The following is a 20,407-nucleotide window of genomic DNA, read 5'->3' on the forward strand; positions in this document are numbered from 1 at the left end:
ACGCTCTTCATCCTAGATCACTAAGATCCCTCTGATTGGCCCCGGCTGTGGTCAGCTGACCACCTGCACTTCCTGTTTGTTGTCGTCAGGAGTGACAGAGTGTGGCTGGTGTAATGGACGCTGCACCAGAGCCAGCCAGTGCCCCTCCTCCATCTGGACCCAGGACTACTGCACACCTGTCGTCACTAAGGTAACTACAGTCGCTAGTTGGTGATGATCAGGGCAGGAGGGTCACATTAATGTTATCATTCACCAGCCTCTTTCACTATATCGTTAGCCAAATGTGTGAATATAGCAGATGAAGTCTTGTTTTCTTCCTGTGTGTTCAGTCTTATTAATATTTCACTGCTGTTTCAACGCTGAAAATAACCTGAACATAACAGCAGACTTTGTTGCTTCCTGGTGACTCAGTATGCTGTGGCACATGTCATGTGATCACATCATGCCAGGTTCAAACTTTGTTTAAACTCCGTCTCTCACGCTTCCATTTCCAAAAACAGCCCATGCAAACTGTCTGTTGAGCCTTGTGTGTGTGTTTGCACTGTGTCTAAGCCGCAAAGTGATGTTTGTGAAGGTCATGGCTCCTCCTGATAAAGCGGAACATTTATAGGGCACTGACCTACTGAACACCACTCTAACACTGTGAGACTTTACTGAACTCAGTGTGGGTGGTGTTTGTTCATTCTAACTTCAAAGCTGCACCTCTTGCTGCTTTACTGTTTCCCTTTAAGAAAACCCAGCAAGTTAAACAACAGGCCACTGGGACAAAACCTGTGAAAACACCTTATCTTCTAGGACTCTCATATCTCACTGCAGAAAGTTTGCATGTTGTCTTCCAAGTATTGTTTTTGATTTTTCTTACGTCTAGTGTCAGAGCGACTTGTCCTTTCCATTGACATCACTTGCAGTATCATTGGTTTTGTAAATGGATATAACATTACTTCAAAGCCTGAACACTGGTAGAATACAGTCATATTCATATCACAAAAATCACAGGAATCAATATCAATAGGAAGAGAGTTTCAACCAGGTTCAGAGATTTTTTTTTATTATGTCAGATGGTGGAGGAAGTGAAAGGCTGAGGGAAACACCACCTCCAGAATAAAATGTCAACCCTGTCAGTAAAAACAAGAAAACAACACACAGAACACCGTGATGGGAGGTTGAGCAGCAGCAACATCCTTGAAACGAAGCATTCATGGCAAAAGTTGTGTTCATTTAAAGACATCAACTCTAATTCAACACTGACATGAGACAAAGACCAATTATTAAGATGATTATGGTTTTGCTTGATTACTAAACTTCTGCCAAGTTGCCACATTTTATTATGATGATTTCAGTCTGAGTAGATTTACAAAATGTAAATGTTCCTTGTGCGTGCATTAGGTTTTTCCAAGCTCCGGTCCGATAAGAGGCTCCACAGTGGTGACAATATGTGGGCGCAACTTTGGCTTTGACAAGACAGAGAGTTTCCAGGCCTCCCTGGTGACTGTGGAGGTGGCAGGAGCTCCCTGCAAACTGCCCAGACAGGACAACATCAACAGGTGTGTGTGTGTGTGTGTGTGTGTATGTTTCAGGCTATACATTAAATGTTAATGTAATGTGTGTTGTTCATATATTGCTAGCCTAGTCTGTGCATGCATTTTGAAACCAACATTGTTCCTGTACAGTATCCGAAAAGCCATCTCTGACAGGCAGAGCGAGACGTGCTGTGTGGTTCCTCAACAAGCTCGTACACTGGCATCCTATAGGAGTGGAGCAGGTTTAATAGGGGTTATTGTTGACGGAGGAATGTTAAGGAGCCCCGCGCTCTCATTCAGCTTCTACATTCAACACATGACTCTTCTAACTGAAAAATTGCTGGGAAAAAAGCTGCATCCAGACTTTCCACTGGGGCCATGTCCCACTCAAAAGCCCTTTTTGCAACAAGCAACCTCATTACAAATTAGGGAGGAAAGTAACAACACTGCCTTCCTAATCTCAGAGCTCTTTATGCATTCTTGCCGGGATCATTGAATTAGGATAAATGCTGGATGGCTGGGGCCCTGTTTAATGCCTTTCTGTGTGTTGTTTGGGGCTGCTCTTGCTTAGGTGGAGTGAAATACAGTGCTCCCCAGTGTTCAATGGAAACTTCACCTCATCAGGCCACACAGTGAAGGTCACCAGTGGCCACAAGGTAGCCAAGATGGACGGCTTCACCTTTGTGGTAAGTAGTCCTTCAGTTTGATTGTGCTGGAAAAGTCAAATGTCTTCTATGAAAGTACGTCTGACATGGTGTAAATAAGTCAGCATACACCTGTCTTTTGTGTGTATATAGGTATAGGTATTTTGGTTCTTAACTACATCTTAAAATGGTTTAATGATTTGTGTTAAAGCTGCAGTAAAAACACTAATAAATATTCTGTTAAATTCATGTTGTATTTTTGGTCAATTTGCTGAGAACTTTTCTTCTAACAAATCAACAATCTGAGCAGAACACTAGTATCTAAAGATTAGACAGAGTTGGTAAAAGTGGCTGGTCGTCTCTGCGTCCAGGACCCGGTGATCCATGAAATCTTCCCCACATTTGGGCCAAAGTCAGGAAACACCATGCTGACCATCAGAGGAAGCTTCCTGGATACTGGAAACAAGCAGGAGGTGACTGTGGGGAAAGCAGTCTGTAAGATCCAGAGGTACGTTTACACCAGTCTTCACTGATCTCTCTTAATCTTTCTCTACATCTCTCCCTCTCTTTTCCTGACTCCATTTGCCATCATTTGTCTTTTTTGTTTCTTTTACTTTTCCTTCTTTTCCTCATTTTGTTTGCTTCACACCCTGCATAACTGGAAGCCTCTTCAAAATAAAGTTCATTCTTTTCTTTCTTAGGACGAAGTTGTACTGTACATATGTAGAATAGAGGAATTCTTTTTGTTTTTATCACTCGATTTGTTATTGATTTTTTTTTTTTTTTTTTCTCAGGACTGGTAAAAATGTTAGAGGTTTTTCTTTAATTCATTCTTTTCCTTATGTTTTATTCACTCGTTTCCTTATCCTGCTGCTTTCCCATTCAGGCAGGGCTTATCAGGAATTATCTGCAGGACTAATGCAAGAGTAATGCATGAATAGGGGCTTGGACAATGGCCACTCCTGTACACACTAACACAACACTATGTCCTGTGTGTTTACTCACTGCCCTCACCCCACCACCCTCATCCTAACCTGCACCACCAGCCTGTCGTCCACCATGCTCACCTGTAAGACGCCTCCACATGCCGTCCCCTCTGAGCAACCCGTGAAGCTGACGGTGGATTCGGTGGAGTGCCACGCACCCGTGCTCTTCACCTACAACCAAGACCCCATCATCAACAGCATCCAGCCCTCACGCTCCTTCGTCAGGTTAGACTCACATTCATACAGAATGGGGTTTTCATCCTCTCTGTGTTATTTTCCACATTTGTGTAGCAGCCAGCACTAAACTGCTTTATGTCTTTAGGTTTGCAGGAATGGTTTAGATGTTACCGTTTGTCACTGTCAGCTCAGCATATTTTTCCTCTTGCATGTTTTTTCACCTAGAGGAGTTGCAAAAAACAGAAAGCTAGGGTGAATTTGACTGTGAATGATCAGAGACAGATTATTGTTTAAGCTTTACGACAGGAGGAAACAAGTGGGAGGTGATGAGTGGCCAAACTGCTAATGCTAACGGCAACACGCTCCCAGCGGGCTTCTACTGTGTCTCTGTCTGGTGCTAATGCTAATATCTTCTCTCATCCCACTCGCTGTAGTGGAGGCTGCACAGTGTCTGCTCACGGCTTCTTCCTCCAGTCCGGCCTCCATCCCCAGATGGTCCTCACCACGGGTCAGGATGCTGAGGTCTTCCATGTGGTGAGTACAAGAAGGCTTGGTACTGCAAAATGTGTTCTACATAATTTGAATAGCAAAGCTTAAAATGGAGTTAGCCAAATATACACTCTGTATCTTTGAGTGTATAGGAACCTTTTCTAGAGCTCACGATTATTGTTTGGTGTTTACATTCTGACTATGTGGTTATAGCGCAGGTTGTGGCTCCTGCCTTCTAAAAAGTCTGGGCTCTGGAGGTAATACTTTCTAGGTTACTAATAGAGAAGAAAGGCCTTGACATGACTGATAGGTCAGTCACAAGCATCATCACTGCACCAGCCTCTTACTTATATCAGCATTAGCACTTGAGGTGGAGATTGTTGTTAACATTACATTTCTGTAGAAGCGGGGGTCCTTGCTACTTTGGAGACAGGCGTCTGGTCAGTCTCCTTTTTGCATCTCTGCACGTCTCCTTTCCAACACCTGTTCAAACATCACATTGACATCTGAAAAATGAAATGCTATTTTTATTGTTTCGGTTCTTGAGATGCAGTGAAAACAAAAACAGAGATCCAAAGAAACGTTTAGTTCCAGATTTACTCCCAGATTTTGACTCCCTATATACAGGGTCTGTTTGGTTAGAACAAACCCAGGAGAAATACATATTAGTAGCAGCATGGAAAATTGAAAGAACAACGTTTCAAATGCCTTGCTATCACATGCATGGTATTGCCATTATATATACTACAAGTAAAAAATTGTTCTTGACAATGGAAAAGAAATAAAGTGTCAGACAAACATGAGAAGAAAGGAAATGGAAAATCCACACAGTCTGATCTGTGGGATCCAGTGTTCACCTCTGACTCACGCACAGTAGCTGAGCTCAGCCTTTAGGATGCTCTGGCTCTGCTCACCTCCGTCAGGCTTTATTCTACTTATTGCGGGAAGTGGATACACACACACACACACACACACACACACACACACACACACACACACACACACACACACACACATGCGTGCTCAAAGCATATCACTGCTGCTTTACACCAGCAGCCCAGAGATGGTTTACATTATTCAACCCTGACACACTGCAGGCTTTCGCCGCACTGTCTGCAGGCCGTTAACGCATCTGAAATTGATGTAGCTCAAGTGTTAAAAGCATATAAAATGTTTACCAGGTCATAAGTCAAAGGCAGCGAGGCTTGTATTTTGTTGTAAAGGCAATCTGAGGTTTCATCTGTGCTGCTGACTCATCCCAGTGGTAACTAGAGCTTGTGTGTTGTAATTGCCTGAACAGGAGGCTCATAGACAAAGGGCTGCATACTGACATCTTTCAGACTAAATGCAGTTGGTCCAGTTTGTCTGTTTATATTAGATAGAAACAAGACTACTCACGGCACAAAGCTCCTTCCTATCAACTCATTTAGTCTTCAATTAAGTTTTTACAGTTTTGTTTTTTTATAATACAAGTGAAAACATGTGTTCCAAATAGATTTTATTCCAATGCAGAGATGTTATTCTTTACATATCGAAACAGTGCCACTAGAAAAGTGTTCACACACGCTGATTTGTTGGAATAAGGTTGAAATATTCTTATTGCACTGGCAATTTTTTCTTACTTGACTTTAATGACTCCTTGTCCAAGATTCTCATAAGATGGAAAGGTTTGCTCCGCCCCCTCCGTTTAATATTTTTAACACTACTTCATGGGAAAATCTGTTTCCCAATCCATATTGCAGACATACTGTAATATTAAGTAAAAATAAGATTCCAGATATGTTTGGCCAGTGTTGTGCAGTCCTACCAAAGTTTTCATATTACAGCAACAAAAGACTCAGTGCTGTCTGAGGTAATAATACTGATGGCAGTACCTACCCACCATGGCTTCCCTCCGTGTGAACCCACTGACCTTCTCTCATAGTGCACATGGATAGCAGGCTCACAGCTTGGGTTTCATTGCAGTTGCTACTGAAATTATACGACATCCTTTGAAAGAAAAGAGAGAAACTGAGCACCATTTTTCATCGACAGAGGCAGTTTGATGTTTTATCAAGTGCTGCAAGCTAGAGTCTGTCACAGTCTGTCTTATTTCATTAGAAGATACTAGTAGCTTCACCAGAGTACATATTCTTTCACGGTAAAGATGTTATTTAGTAAAACAAATAGCCCTTGACACAAAGCAAAGGTGTGTTGTTCTCTGTGTGTGTGCGATGTTTGTCTAGAGGAGGCAGTTTGAGGACAGGCACAGCTTTGTAATGATGTTATCTGTCATGCAGATGCACACGCTGCTGCAGGTTCAGTCAGGAGATAATGATACGCTCGGTAAACACACGCACACACTCGGTGATACAAAACACGTACGCTCATAAAATAAGACTTAGTGACAGAATCTTCTTTTGTTTCTAATCTGTCTTTCTTCCTCTGTCTCTCTCTCTCTCTCTCTCTCTCTCACACACACGCTCTCTCTCCTCTCTCTCTCTCGCTCTCTCTCTCTCTCTCTCTCACACATACACACTCCCTGCAGTGTCTCATCTTTCAGTTTCCCTTTTCCTGGTCATTGACCTGTGTTCAGGTTAGTGGTTGATGGGTCTCTGGGGAACTCGGGCTTCATTACACACAAACAGCTTGAGGGCTCTGAAATCAGATTTAGGATCCAGAGATTGCTAGTTCAAACCCCTGTTTGCCCAGAAGGTAGATGGACTTGTGTTTAAAACTGTCCCCACAGTTGGCTGTTGTTGTCGAGACGTCTTTGAGCTTATCTGTCCCCAGTGGAGTAGCTCCGAGGGACAACAGTAGGCACTTGTTGCTGCACCTGGAAGTTTTTGTATGTGAACGTTTGCATCTGCACAAGGTGAAGCGGTTTGTTTTGCAAACTCTCTCTGAATGAGTAAAGTTTGAAAAGATGACTGAAAGGTCAAAAAAAGCAGAGTGAATTGGAGATTTTGGGGGCTTTAAAATGTTGTTTACAGCCTTGCAATTGTGTCCGGATATACAAGAATTTAGAAGGTTGTTGAAAATTAATCCATGGATGTTTCTGTTTCACCTGCAAATAACACAGGACAAAGCAGAAATATTGCTGTAGTTGCATGCAGTTTAATATACTTTGCATAACAAATACTTCCTTATGGATACGCTTTAAAAATTCACAATACTTTACATGTCTGCTGGCAAATCAGTACTTTGACAATAGTCAAAGAAACGTAGTATTCAGTTTTGATTTATTCTGAATTGTGCTTGAACATTACAGCCAGGTTTATTGTGTGTAGTTTCACCTGTAATCTCACATCAGTAGAGTCATTCGTGTGTAAAACCCCTCGTTTTGATGTACAGGAAGGTTTCACCAGGGTGGTCGAGGTTCAGTTCATTTCCAAGTCACACTGGGAATCTTTTACTTTGAACACTTTTTCAGACCCTTCTCTGCTCATATGACTGGAGGGCAGTGCGTCGAAGCAAATCCTTGCCCTGAAAGTTACTTATGCAGTTTAAACTGGAAAAACAGATCAGAGAATGGTGGCAAAAACACATTTGCAGCTTCCTAGAGAGAGAGAGAGAGCATGAAGAAAGCAGCTTGTATAAAATAAGGCTATCATTGCTAATGATTTAGGATGGGATTGTGCCCCGCAGGGCCCCAGCTGTCGCCTGTTAAATTCCTTCCAGTAAACGGGATGAGTTAAGGCTCAGCATGGGAAGGGACAGTATAAGTGTCTTATTGTCTTAACCCCTACAAAGAGAGGCGAGGATCTTTCACAAATGGACATCTCAGAGGTTTCTGTCATCAGCGGAATGGCACTCTGGGTAATGCAAGTCTGTCATGCCTCTGGAGCTCCGTTCATAAACCTGTACTCGATGGCTGTACGATCAGTTTATTCTCCGACAAGAAGCAACAGCAGCCGAATGATGTTGAAATCAGTTGGCTAAATCTGTTTTTTGGTCTTGAAACCAAAGCAGATTGGAAATAATAAGAAACCAAGAGCTGCTGAAAGCCAGGTCTTGGTTCAGGGATCTCAGCTGGAGCATGAAAAAAACACCCAGTGTTGACTTGATATCTGCCTCTCTGATCTCCAGTAAAGCCTGGTCTCAGCTTTCCCACAAACATAAAAGTTTTTTTTTTTTAAACAGTCTGTCCTGAAAAGCTGGCATGGTCACAAAGCCAAAGGGGGAGCACCTGTACAACAAAACAGTAAAACAATGATCAGTGGATTATCACAAAGGTCAGGGAGTGGAGTTCTTCAGACTAACACTGTTCACTGGGTTGCACCACCACCACGTATAGCTTGGTTTAACTCGAGGCTTGACCGTAGCCAGGCACCTGTCTCCTGCATTCACAAATTGGTTTGTTTAGTGTCAGGCTGCTCCTCAGCCCAGCAGGCTCAGTCCCTCCAGCTGACACCTGAATGCCTCGTGAAGCCTCTTTCCCAAGCACCCTCCCCTAAAAAAAATCCAGCTGGGGGGTATCAGAGAGTACAATTTTCCCCTCCATATGCAGTCAAGGAGCTTCACAGTAGAGCCGCTCACTGGGCAGTCAGGGCTGTGTTAGTGCATTACTGGTGTGACTGTATTAAAACAGCACAGTTGCTATGAAAATGGGTCCCAGTTGTCATGTGAGCAAATCAAACCTCCATTCTCACTTCACTTGTTAGACTGTGCCTTGTCTATAAAACCTGAATTAAACTTGCATTGTAATAAAAGTATGTGTAGTTACAGAAACATTTGATAGGAAACAATGAAACTGAAAGATAAAAAGCAAAGACGGAGCTGAACTGGAGACAAAGTCTTATGTGGATAACACCGCATGACACTGGAAAACTCCACTTGTATCAATCACTCTAGATTTGACAGGCACGTTTGTACGTAGGAGCTTCGTTATGACTTGGCTTTTTCGCAGGCTGTTACGCTAATGATCCTTCTGGGATGGCGGAGGTTTGGGGATCGCCGGTTCTCTCATCGCCCCACAGTAACCCAGCTCTAGGAGTGATTGTATTTACAGCTGCTCCAACTCACAGCCCTTCACCTCCTCTCTGCTAAATAAGAGGAGACATCAGCTGAACAAAGAAACTGACTGAGGTTTCCACTAATTCACAGGATAGTTTTCCTCTTGCTGCACCCCTGGGAGATCGGGTGGAGAGGGAGCTGGGTTACCCTGCACTCTTTCTACTCTCTCCTTATTGGTGCTTGGTAGCAGGAGGTTAATTTGACTGCTTTTGTCAAGCAACCCAGCGCTACCCTCACACACAAGCCCACACACATTTTATATGTGCGTGTCCGGTGCTTGTGTTCAAGCGTTTTTGAATGGCTGTAACTTTGAGAGTTGGTTCGTGTGTGTGTGTGTGTGTGTGTGTGTGTGTCCATCCGGGCTGCTACAGCTCACTGGGGAATCAGACTGGGAAGTGTATGAGGAAGTTTGACCAACACTTCAGCAGAGCTGCTGCTACTGCAGTCAGAGCGACTCTCTGGGGAGTCGGGCAAAGTGTTTCTACATCCGTAGATAGTAAGAGCGCAACACTCACACAAACCTTTTTAAAACAAAAGAGAGGGCAAAAATACAGAAATGGCTCATACTATAGATCTAACTCAAGCAGAGAACTGTGAGGTATTAAGTTTGCAGGCTTCTGAAACAATATAATGATTTGTTAATAAGACAAGTCAAAAGAGCATAGAAAGTTATTTAGTCAGGCAGTGCACACAACAGACAACACACTGAGGCCTTGTTTGTCATCTAAGGTTTAGTAGAACACGTCCAGTGACACTGGAAGCAGTAGGACTGCTTTTAACTCAGCTGGATGTGGGTCATTCTGTGTGTCTGTTGATCTTAATTAAAGCCACTGTGTCTCCTCAGTGTCACACTTTGAGTCCATTAAATAACCATAACAACAGTGTAAGCACCTGTTTATTCAACAGTAGGGTTCATTTGTTGTGTTCAAAGGTTACAAGACGCATATTGATTTGAACACCTTGTTTTTCTTCCTCCTGTCCTCATGGGTTATTGACTCAAGGACATCTAACTTTGTAGCCCAAAAGACAAACACAGACTATCATTAGCTGTTACTGCAGCGCAAATATCAACATTGGTCTCTCAGCCAAACAAGTCTGGTTTGTTCGGAGCGCACCTGTTCTGAGGAATATAGTGCCATCGCACTGATAATGACTTTCTAACAGTTGTATTGGAATTTTCTTTCTGTAATGAATAAACCATGATCTTCATACTCATAAAACACATCCTCCTTGTCTCCTGGTCTCAGCTCCACCACAGAAATATGGAAACTAAACTGTGGAGTTTGGACATAAATTGCAGGGGCGAGGTGTCTCCTGTGATCTAAGGATAAAGCAGCATGTTGACATGCAGAAAAATGAATAATAGATCAAATTATAATCTCTTGTAGCCTCTTAGCTTTGCTTGTGGAAGCATATCAACAACAGCTGTCAGGCCCATTTATTTTTCATACCCCTGTTTTTCCCTGTCTACTGATTTCTTGTTTCTGGGAACGCTGCCCCAGATCCAGATCCCAGTATTTGGAGGCTGTTCCCATTACAAGATGCCTACCTCCCCAAATGTCCTCCCACCCTGTGTTTGTGAAACAGTTGATGGCTCAGTGACTTTACTGTTTACTGTACTGTACACGTTTTACAGCGCTTCACTGTTGTTCAGTGTTAAGCTCTCATGAAAACCACATGTACTTGTGTAGGAATATGTGTTTTTATGAAACAGTAGGGGAGAACAGGGTGGATGAGCCATATTCTCTGTGTAATTAAAGCTCCATGTGTGGAGGCCTCCTGTATATATAGTTCAGTCAGGGATAAGACTGCAGGGAAATGAAATGCAAATGTTGTATTTGATCATTTAAAAGATATTTAGTAAGGAACCAGTTGATCAGATTTAATTGCCCCAAAGCCAAGTACAGTTCATTTGGCACATTAATAAACTATAAGGAGACTGCTTCTGACTAAAGATCTAAATGAAATCATTGGACTGGTAACTAGATGTGACTTGTGCTTATGTGACTTCTGCCATACACAGGTTCACAGTGGATTTCCCTGATGTCTCTGGCTCTGTGCCACTTCACTTAATAACTGCATATGGCCAGAAATGTTTACACACAAACAAATGAGCAAACACAAAGCCCAGCTCTGATATGGATACTCCTCTTGAGCAGCCAGTAAAGTTCTGACCTTAATGCAACCACATGAGGTTTAGATCTTTGCCATGTAAACACAGGAGACCTCAGTGTCTCTACCCCTGTTTGCTGAATCTCTGCCACACTGCAAGAAAAAGGAACTTAAGGTGTTTTCTGTTTTCCAAGATTTCTGTTTCTCACTGTGGGGGGTTGAGGAGTCTAATTGAGCACAAAAGCTTGGGAGGCCTACCTGGACTGACTCCAACATGGAATTAAACTCTGTTATGCCCTGAGGCCACGCGTACAAACAAAGCAGCGGCTGAAAACAGGCGCTGTCACGTAGTGAGTAGAAAAGAAGCTGCCAAACTGAGGATTACAGCATCACTGCTCTACAATGTGACCGACTGAGGACCTGGAGGGAGCAGTCTTTGCTAGGAGCAGCTGAGCTGAGATGTTGTACGCAGCGCATGTGTATGTGTTTGTATACGTGAACTTTTGTCCCCGTTTATTTTAGTATTTTCACATTAAGATAAGCTTGAGTTTAGGGTGTTTTTCTTTATGCACAAGTGAGGACTAGGTTCAGGGGTCAAGAAATCAAATGCAGGTTTTCAGAGGAATCAATGTGAGTGTGTCAGTGTGTTCTTTCTGTTTGTAGGGTGCAGGGACTTTCACAATGATGGTCACATCTGAATGTGATTAGAATGGAAAATTTGGTAAATGTGAAGGTTTTTTCTGGCCCTGCGTGCACAAAACTGAAGAAAGTGGTCTGAGATCAGTTCCAGTTGTGTGCAGTCAAAAGTAAACAGGTGTGAAACTGGATCAGCAGGGTTAGGCACACAACCAAACTCACTTAATCCAGCAATAATGACCTTTACATTTGTGTGCGCACTCAAGGCAGTTCTCACAGTTTTAACTTGTGCGCACAGATGCATGTGTGTACAGATAACTTTAGTGTTCTGTTTTCCTAACCTTTAATTTTTCTCCTCCAGAGCTGTGTGTTTGGCGAGAACCGAACATCCATCCAGTGCACCACACCCTCTCTGGCTAAACTGGCTCTTCAGCCCCCAGTAGTCACCAAGGTGGCATTTGTCCTGGATGGCTACTCCACGGATCAGTGGGACCTGATCTACGTGGAAGACCCCCTTTTCCAGGACCCCAAGCTCACTTCCAAGGACAACAAGAGCATTGTGGAGCTCAAGGTGAGAGAGTTTTTACAGTAGACATCCTCAGTCTTCTATGAAAATGAAGGTGTCTTGACAATTAGTTGTCACTTTGTCTTTTTCATTCAGTGTTCAATGCTGCAGGTGGCAGTGACAGGAACACTAAAAGTCAGATGTTAAAGCTATGTTTTAGCTACAGAACTGCACCCTATGGCAAAGTCTTGCTCAAGAGAACTGCAGCAGGGCAGACACCTGAAACAGGTGCAGAAACTCGAATCGTCCAAAGCTTAAGAAGTGCTTCACTGAATGAGCACAACAAGAGCCGAACCAAATCATGAACCAAAGTACGACTAATACCGAGGCTCTGCACCACTCTGCAGAGTTGTGCTAACAGCAGGGCATCATTTGTTTTTCATTTGAATTCACACAGAACTTTACTGAATGAGATGAAGTTTGGAGTCAGGCTGATGTTCACGCTGCCGGCCGCTGCACTTTGCCTCTCTTCCACATATTCACACGTACAGCCATCCTTGGTCCAGGTCAGGTTGAGAAGGAAACAATACTTGAAGAAAAACAGGAAGTGGAGTCTGTTTCCCATTGTTTACACCCCCCACGCCACCTCCCAGTCCTGCCCCCACTGCTATACCTCCCTGTGTATTCTCTCTGTTGACTTGCATTGTTCTGTCTGCCGAGGTCAAAGCTCTTGACATGTTAATGCTGCTTTTCAAAGCAGCCATCAGTCCCCAGAGTCTGTTTTCAGAAAACAATGAAGTGCATATTTCTCCTCTCTGCTTTCTTTCATTTTTCTGTTGAAGGCAGCTCAGTGGTTTGTGGCAGCTGTGCTGAAGATTTCGCAGCGGATCCTGGCAGTTTTTTTTTTTTTTTTCCTTTCTCCTTTTTTCCCAGACATGACCTTGGCCCTGATGCTAAATCCACCACCAACCCAACTTCTATGCCCTCTTCATTCCTTCGTTCAATCCAGACAAATCCCCACTTTTTACCCAGTAGAGAATGATGCCAGGCATCACACCAAAACAGGCCACATTTAACGCCATCTGTTAACTCTGCCCTGCAGTGGTCTCCAGTAAAGGGCAAATGTGGGGTTCATTTACCTCCATCTGATAACTCCAGCCCCAAAATGGCAGCCAAAAATACAGGAATATCTAGCTGTGACTGACAGCTCTGTGGCACATGAAGGAGCGAGGCTGTTGGCTTTGGCTGGTGGCCAGGTTTTTATCGCTGCCAGTCACTTCACGGGAGACTGAGAAGCATCTCACTTCCAATTACTATTGTAACAGTTTATTTTGAGTGATCGGTATTACTGTTACGGTGTTTTAATGACTCTAATAATTCTGCAGTGTGTCCAACACTGTCACGCTTCCAGCCTGAAAACACACTGAACCAGGATTGTATTGAATGAACTTGTTATGAAGTGTTGTCTTTGCGTGGTGCCTAATTGTAAACAGTAGTGTGAGTTAGTGGTTTGTTTGGCTGTGTTTGTAGACTGCCACAGTGCAGTGTGGCAGTGTGTGTGTGAGAGAGCGAGGGAGTGCAGGAACAGGTGCAGGCCTCCACTCTGTGTCAAATTGGAAAATCCCAAGCTGTCACGCAAGGAATGTTATCATTCCGTTTATTGCCTTCTGTTGCATTCAGACAAGTGTGTTTATGTGTGTGTGCCTGAGAGACAGAGCGAGAGAATGAGAAGAGAAAGCGAGGGAACAGGAGCGAGTCTGAAAACGGAAAGATCGAAGAGCAAACTAGACCACGTTTTTGGTTCATGGCTTCCCGTCAAACACCACGCACTCATTAACTCACTGAGTACACGCACACAGTCACATGGACAGTAGCTGTGTGTGCTTCCATTCACATCTCAGAGGGGGTGTTTGTTGTTCATCCTACTGGGAGTCACAAGACCAGAGTGTGTCGCTCTGTCTTACTCATATCAGCAGCAACAAGCTGACTTTATGCCTTTTCAATCATCATGAATCATTCTGAGCTCTGCCAAGAACAGAAACCTGCCTCTTTAACCTGAGGCGCCTGATTTAGCCCAGTATTACCTCACCTCTCTCAGGGTGTTTTCTACGCTTTTTTTTTTCCATGAGATGTTTCCATATTGTCCTAAATAAGCCACAGGTTTGCTGCTAAAATATGGTTCCAGGCTATAAAGTTGATCAGTTTGTAAACCAGGCACACATGTCACCTACTGGCCTCACTGTACAAGTCTTTGTTTGGATGTTAATGACTGTACTGTAACACACTTGTGTGGCCTGTGATCACGTTATGTCAAAGTTCAGGGTCATTCTCAGAGGCCTCTGGGGACAATGGACGTTAGGCCCTCCCCGACCACCCCCACAGGGGTCAGCACGGGCCGTTCTTAACTTACTGCAACTTGACTGTAATATTCTAAATAGTAACTAAAATTAAGATTTTGCCTCAGGAATCAAATTATTATTTCCAGCTGCTAGAATATACTTACCTTCAGATTTTTCCAATGCCACTTAGTTTGTGGTAAATTCATAGAGTGTGTTTATTCCAAAATATGAGAAGTTCTCCATCCTCAGATCAGGTTACATGTATTTTTCACTCTCTGTAGGCAGACGGTGGACCTGACCGGACTAGCAGACCTTTATTTGGACAAAGAGGTGCCGTCTAAATTGCCTCTCATGCAGCCAGACTTTTGAGTCTAGGCAATTAATGCTCAATTGAACCGTTTCAAAATAAAGCCTTTTGTCTACTCCCTGGGAGCAGTGACCTTTGACCTTTGTAATGTCTGATCTGGCAGTTGACCCCTGCTGTACTGATCTTGCCATGTCTGTGTCTCCTTTTCCCCACTCTGTCCCTGATTTCTCCCCCATTCCTTTTCTCCTCTCTCTCGCTCTCCTCGTCTTTTGCTCGGCTGCAGGGCGACCGGATGGACAGGGAGGCGATGAAGTGCCAGGTTCTGACTGTTTCCAACCACAGCTGTGAGAGTCTGACTTTGGTTGGAAACACACTGGAGTGTACTGTCCCCACTGAGCTGCAGGCTGCCACTGCCAAGGAGCTGCAGGTGGAGGTGAGACACACCTGGACTAGTGTGCATTTGTTTGCTCTTCAGCAGCACTTTGTGGTCAGAATTGTGGGGCTTTTTGTTGCCTTTTTTGTTAGAATAAGCTGCACATTGACACAAATAAACAGTGATGTATACACGTAAACACATTCACACTTAAAGAGGCCAAACCCATATATTAGGAGATTCAGACACAAGCGTACACCTGTACATTTGTGCATGCATTTAAGCACACCACCTCTCCATCACCTGTTCAACAGTTGGTCAACAAAGACATTTTCTTTAATTAAAAGAGCCTTTTGTTTATAATGGCACTCAGCTCAGCACAGTTAGGTATCCCCACCCAAACACATTCTCACACAGACACGCACACACATCCTCCTTAGCCCACGCAATGGAAAACTTGTTCCCACCTTCCCTGCATGTTGGCAACATAGAAAGCCATGGGCGTGTTTGAAATGGAGCCGGTGATGGCCGTGCAGGGCGTGCGTGTTTGTGTCTGTGAGTTAGGGTGTGTTGAGCTGTTTACTGATGCTGCGGATTAACTGTATTTGCATGTTAACGAGTTAGCTCATAATGCTTTTCAAGTGAGAAACGCAACAGTTTTCTGTTTCAGTAACAGAATTGTTATGACATACCTGGATGTAAAAAAATATTCTTTTTATTTTAAACTTTACCCCAAAATACTTCACTGCAAAGAAACTGAATTATTACAGTTTCTTACATTCATCTAATACAAATGAGCTCATTTCAAACCAGTGGGAGGGGGGATCAGTCAAGGAATCATTCATTATTAGTTCCAGTTTGAATGCATCATCAGCAATAAATCAAGTGTTTTCGTATTCTGTACCAAACATCTGCTCTGAGATCAGTGAGTACAACACAGCAGAGTTATAAAGCTGCTTGTGATGCACTCATAAGGAAATTCCACGCTGTTTATATTATAAGCCTCAAAGGAGGAATTTCAGCAGTAAAATGTGTCATATGCTGTATAACAGCACCTGTTTGTGAGGAGGAAGCCGGCTTGTCACATAACAATAACATAACACACAGCGATGACCGAAAGACCAAGTGTGTGCAGAAACTAGCCTGCTTTTTATTTGTTGTGATCATTTTTGTAGTCCTAAATGATAAAATACAAAGTAAAACCAGTATGAGCTCTCAGAAGGCAGCAGCAGGGACACTCTGCCATCAGCCATACTGAGCTCCTCATTCTGCGCTCTGGGAAATTCTCAGAAAACATCACATTCCTCCTGCATTTCAGAGTGTGTACTTCATGATCCTGTGACATCATTGCTGGGTGTGATTGCAGGTGTAACACCACACCTGACCACACCCATCAGTGATTCTGGCTGTGGTCAGACTTAAAAAGTCAGCCATTAAGGAATTGAAACCCTGCTTATAACCCTGGCATTAACTTACCCTTCAAGAATCCTATGAGGTAAATCTAACAATGCCAACATTTTATAACTTTTATTTTAAGAAGAATAAAACAACCTTCTACCTTCTTTCTAGTGTCAGCGAAGATGTAAATATGGGTCCTGAAGAGAACTGAAACACAGGCCATAACAGCAGAACTGGCCTCTGATGATCTGGCATCAGAAATAACTTTATGAGAAGAGCTGCAGGAGGCTATTGAACAAATTGTCTCTTCTCAGTTGGAATTCCCACAAGAACAGCAAAAATGTTTACAAGAAAGAGTAATAAAATTATAATCAGTATGATCATTTTAGATTTATGCTTCGAAATGGTAATTTATTTAGACTGTAAGCCAATCAAGGCAATTATTGATGATTTTAAGGTTTATATCTTATTGCTTGCTGCTTTGCTGTAACTCTTTTAAGCTTCTATATAAAATTCCTGAAAAGGTTTAATACTCTGTGTTTATTGAGTCAAGTTTTGATGTTATTAATTCTTATGGTTTTAGTGGGTTTACACTTTTAAGTGGTAATGGTTAACCACTCACGATTCACAGTGAGTGTTTGATATTACACAACAATTCAGTGTTGACAGTAGACCAACACTGAACTGCTAAAATGATTTTTAGAAAGTTATATCTGAAAATATTTTATATAAAATATCCAGCTGTTTACTTAGTACATAATATACACTATCCTTTGAATATCCCATCCTTAATAACATCTTATGTCATCTAAATACTGTGCAAAACAAATATGGTCTTAAGTGGCCAGTGTCCTGGCTTTTATTAGTTATTTCAGACAAAATGTAACACTTCCTGAAAGAGACAGAGTGTACTGGTTTATAAAACATTTCTCAGTACAGTAACATCTGAGGGTATAAGGAGGTAGCTGCCTATAACTACAGGTTGCTATTATTTGGGAGGTTTGGGGTCTTATCCTGGATTAATACCATGAAAGAGGTAGGTCTGCAGGGAACTTTGTTCGCAGGTTCATGGTAGTCAAATCCTGAGTGAATATCTCCATCATACAACCTCAAGCAGTGTTTGAAGCTTTAATATGTTTCAAATCTGCCACCTTAGTGTGAGAGGTTAAGCTTTATTCCTATGTCCAGGTGTTAGCATACCGTGGCCTTTATACACTAGCTTGTAGCAAGATAGTGGGTTTGGTGTATTGTGATTCTTTGCTTAAGATCAAGTGACAACATTTACATAAATTTAAATGTATTTCCAGCAGATAAAATAGATTTGACAGCAAGAAATGTTTCAGTGATTGAGACCATCAACACAGAATATCAGGTGTTTTCAGATAGGAGCGAGGGCTTCAAGAAAAACATTTTGAACCATATATTCAAGACATACCAAAATACACTAAGCCCTAATTTTCCTGCTTTTGCAAAGTGTCTTATCTTTTTCTCAAAATTTCACTCAAGTGGTTAAGGGATGTTAAGGGATTTATGTGCACCACTTAACTCAGGAAGAAAACTGAACATCACACGCTGATTATACACACCTGTTTAATTTAGAATTTTGTCTATTTTAAAGCATACAACATGATGGAGCCTCATATATTGTGTTCTGCAAACATGAAATTTAGCATCCTTGTTTGCAACAAATAGCCCTGCAAACCACCTGAGATGTTTGATAAGAGAAGTGCATAATCGTCATGATACAAGTCAATATTAGATGCTGCAATTCAGACGTCCTTATATCTAAAGATAATACCCATTGATGGCCTTCTGGGGAAACAGCGGCGGGCTGCAGTCCAAATGTTATCAGCCTCATCACTGTTGACTAGCGAACTGGTCTTCGGAGGGAAAGCCTTTATCTCTAGGGAGGGTCAGCCAATATCCCTTAGCTCCACAAGCCTACACATACACGCACTGTTATGTCCCCTATCTCCAGACGTGCCCAGACAGTCTCCCTTATACATGCTCATATACACACAGACACACACACACAGTGTCCCATCTGCACCAGCAGAAACTTCATTTCCACTAAACCAAATAATGGCAAAAGCAATATCACTGATGTAATCTGCCTCCAGACTGTGGCAACAGACTATGTGTGTGATACCATATGTCTGGATGTCAGTTTCATGGCTTGTGTACTCCATGCACGAAACATGTGGTGGCCAATGTTTATCAAGCATTTGCCTGAATTTAGAATCAGAATCACGCTTATTGGCCAGGTATGTTTAAACACACAGGGAACAGAGGGTCTTGATGTGTTTGTAAGGCAACCAGAAAAATAGGAAAATGTGTGCATTTAAAACAGGAAAGAGCATAGGAGCAAAAAGGCAAAACAATCTATTTGTCAATATGTACACTGTACATTGTGATAGAAATAGTAGACAGCTCAGAGTGGTAACTACTGCTGGCTCCAGACACTGCCACTGTTCACCTTTCTGGCATTTCACCAGACCTGTTGTCACTCTTCTAGCACATGTCCAGATTGAATTTGACATTTAAAGTAACAGCTCCCTCCCTGTTGTTATTATTAATGTTCATTTCATTCACTCTGACACCTTCACCTCTTTCAGTGGCGCCAGGCGGACTCCATCAGGCACCTGGGCAAGGTGACACTGGCACAGGAGCAGAACTATACAGGCCTGATCATAGGCTGTATGTGTGTCAGCCTGCTGCTGCTGCTGCTGCTGCTGGGAATGCTGTTCATGTGGAAGAGGAACAAGAGGATCGATGGTAAGGGCAGACGTGTTAGGCTGTGCTGGGGTCAGCGGGTCAAAGGTCACTTCACTTCTTCTGCTGCCACATACTGTATACTGAGACACACTTACGTCAGCTTTAATGTTAGACAGTGACCGACTAGCATCGATTTGACAGTCCTTTGTAACGTCATCTCTAACATTACAGCACAAGCAATGCAATAATATGAGCTCTGAAAAATCATGCTAATCAGACCCTACAGTCAGGCTAAGCCCAGTTTGTTTATGAAATGTTTTCAACAATGAGATTTGGCAGAAATATTTGTAAATGGATTAAATTTCAAATATTATGTCATAAAAACCAGCATGACTCAGAAGTAGGTCAAGAGGAATGAAATGATTAAATAAACTGATGCAAATTATTTGTAAAAGCCAGAATGTATTGTAACTTTGTCAAGAACAAGTGGAAATAAAGTTAGGAACTATAAATACACATATATACTATAAATAGTGCTTAAACTTGATATCTTATACATTATGTATTTACATGCATGTAGTGAAATGCACTATAACAGTGCTAAGTCCAATTTGTTTATGTTTTGAGCTAGTTCAAATATGTGGATTGACCAGCCCTGGTGTGTGTGTGTGTGTGTGTGTGTGTGTGTGTGTGTATTCATGTATTGGAATATTTGCAACTGGAGTCAAGTCTTCTCTAACCTGTGTGCATGTGTGTCTGCTGGCTGGGTCTTGTTTTGCCTAGTGGGTTTACAGAAAGTTTGTGTGTGGGGCGCACTGGTGAAACGCTTGGCCTTTCTTAGTAATATTCTCATCTCTCCCACCTCCCCTTTATCTTTTCCTTCCTTTTTCATCTCCTTCCCCTTTTTTCCTCTCGCGTCTTTTACTCTCTCATTACTGTTTCTCATCCCTCTCTCCCTCCCTCCCCTTTGTCTCATCACCCTGTCTCACTGTCACCTTTTTGTTCATATGCTTTTTTATCCTTTTATATCTCTGTCATTCCTTCTTCACCCGTCTCTTTCCATCCTTCCATCCCCCCCATCTCTAGATCTATCTGAGGTGTGGTATGATGGCCGGGGTCACATCCAGCATCTGGACAGGCTGGCTAACGCAAGGAGTGTCAGCCCCACTAACGAAATGGTCTCCCACGAGTCAGTCGACTATAGAACAACC

General features: G+C 42.7%; 1 protein-coding gene across 1 annotated transcript in view; it reads left to right on the forward strand.

The window, feature by feature from the left end:
* Nucleotides 1-20,407, forward strand: part of met (MET proto-oncogene, receptor tyrosine kinase) — a 63,568-nt gene that overhangs the window by 31,131 nt on the left and 12,030 nt on the right. The window contains exons 6-15 of the mRNA XM_020593453.1: nucleotides 17-190; nucleotides 1,387-1,544; nucleotides 2,092-2,206; nucleotides 2,536-2,672; nucleotides 3,211-3,375; nucleotides 3,762-3,861; nucleotides 11,921-12,130; nucleotides 14,994-15,143; nucleotides 19,097-19,256; nucleotides 20,283-20,407. The exon at nucleotides 20,283-20,407 is cut by the window's right edge and continues 4 nt beyond it. Of these exons, the coding sequence (XP_020449109.1) occupies nucleotides 17-190; nucleotides 1,387-1,544; nucleotides 2,092-2,206; nucleotides 2,536-2,672; nucleotides 3,211-3,375; nucleotides 3,762-3,861; nucleotides 11,921-12,130; nucleotides 14,994-15,143; nucleotides 19,097-19,256; nucleotides 20,283-20,407 (1,494 nt within the window). The remainder of the gene's footprint in view (nucleotides 1-16; nucleotides 191-1,386; nucleotides 1,545-2,091; nucleotides 2,207-2,535; nucleotides 2,673-3,210; nucleotides 3,376-3,761; nucleotides 3,862-11,920; nucleotides 12,131-14,993; nucleotides 15,144-19,096; nucleotides 19,257-20,282) is intronic.

Source organism: Monopterus albus, unplaced genomic scaffold, assembly GCF_001952655.1.
Source record: "Monopterus albus unplaced genomic scaffold, M_albus_1.0 scaffold19.1, whole genome shotgun sequence".
Taxonomy (NCBI): domain Eukaryota; kingdom Metazoa; phylum Chordata; class Actinopteri; order Synbranchiformes; family Synbranchidae; genus Monopterus; species Monopterus albus.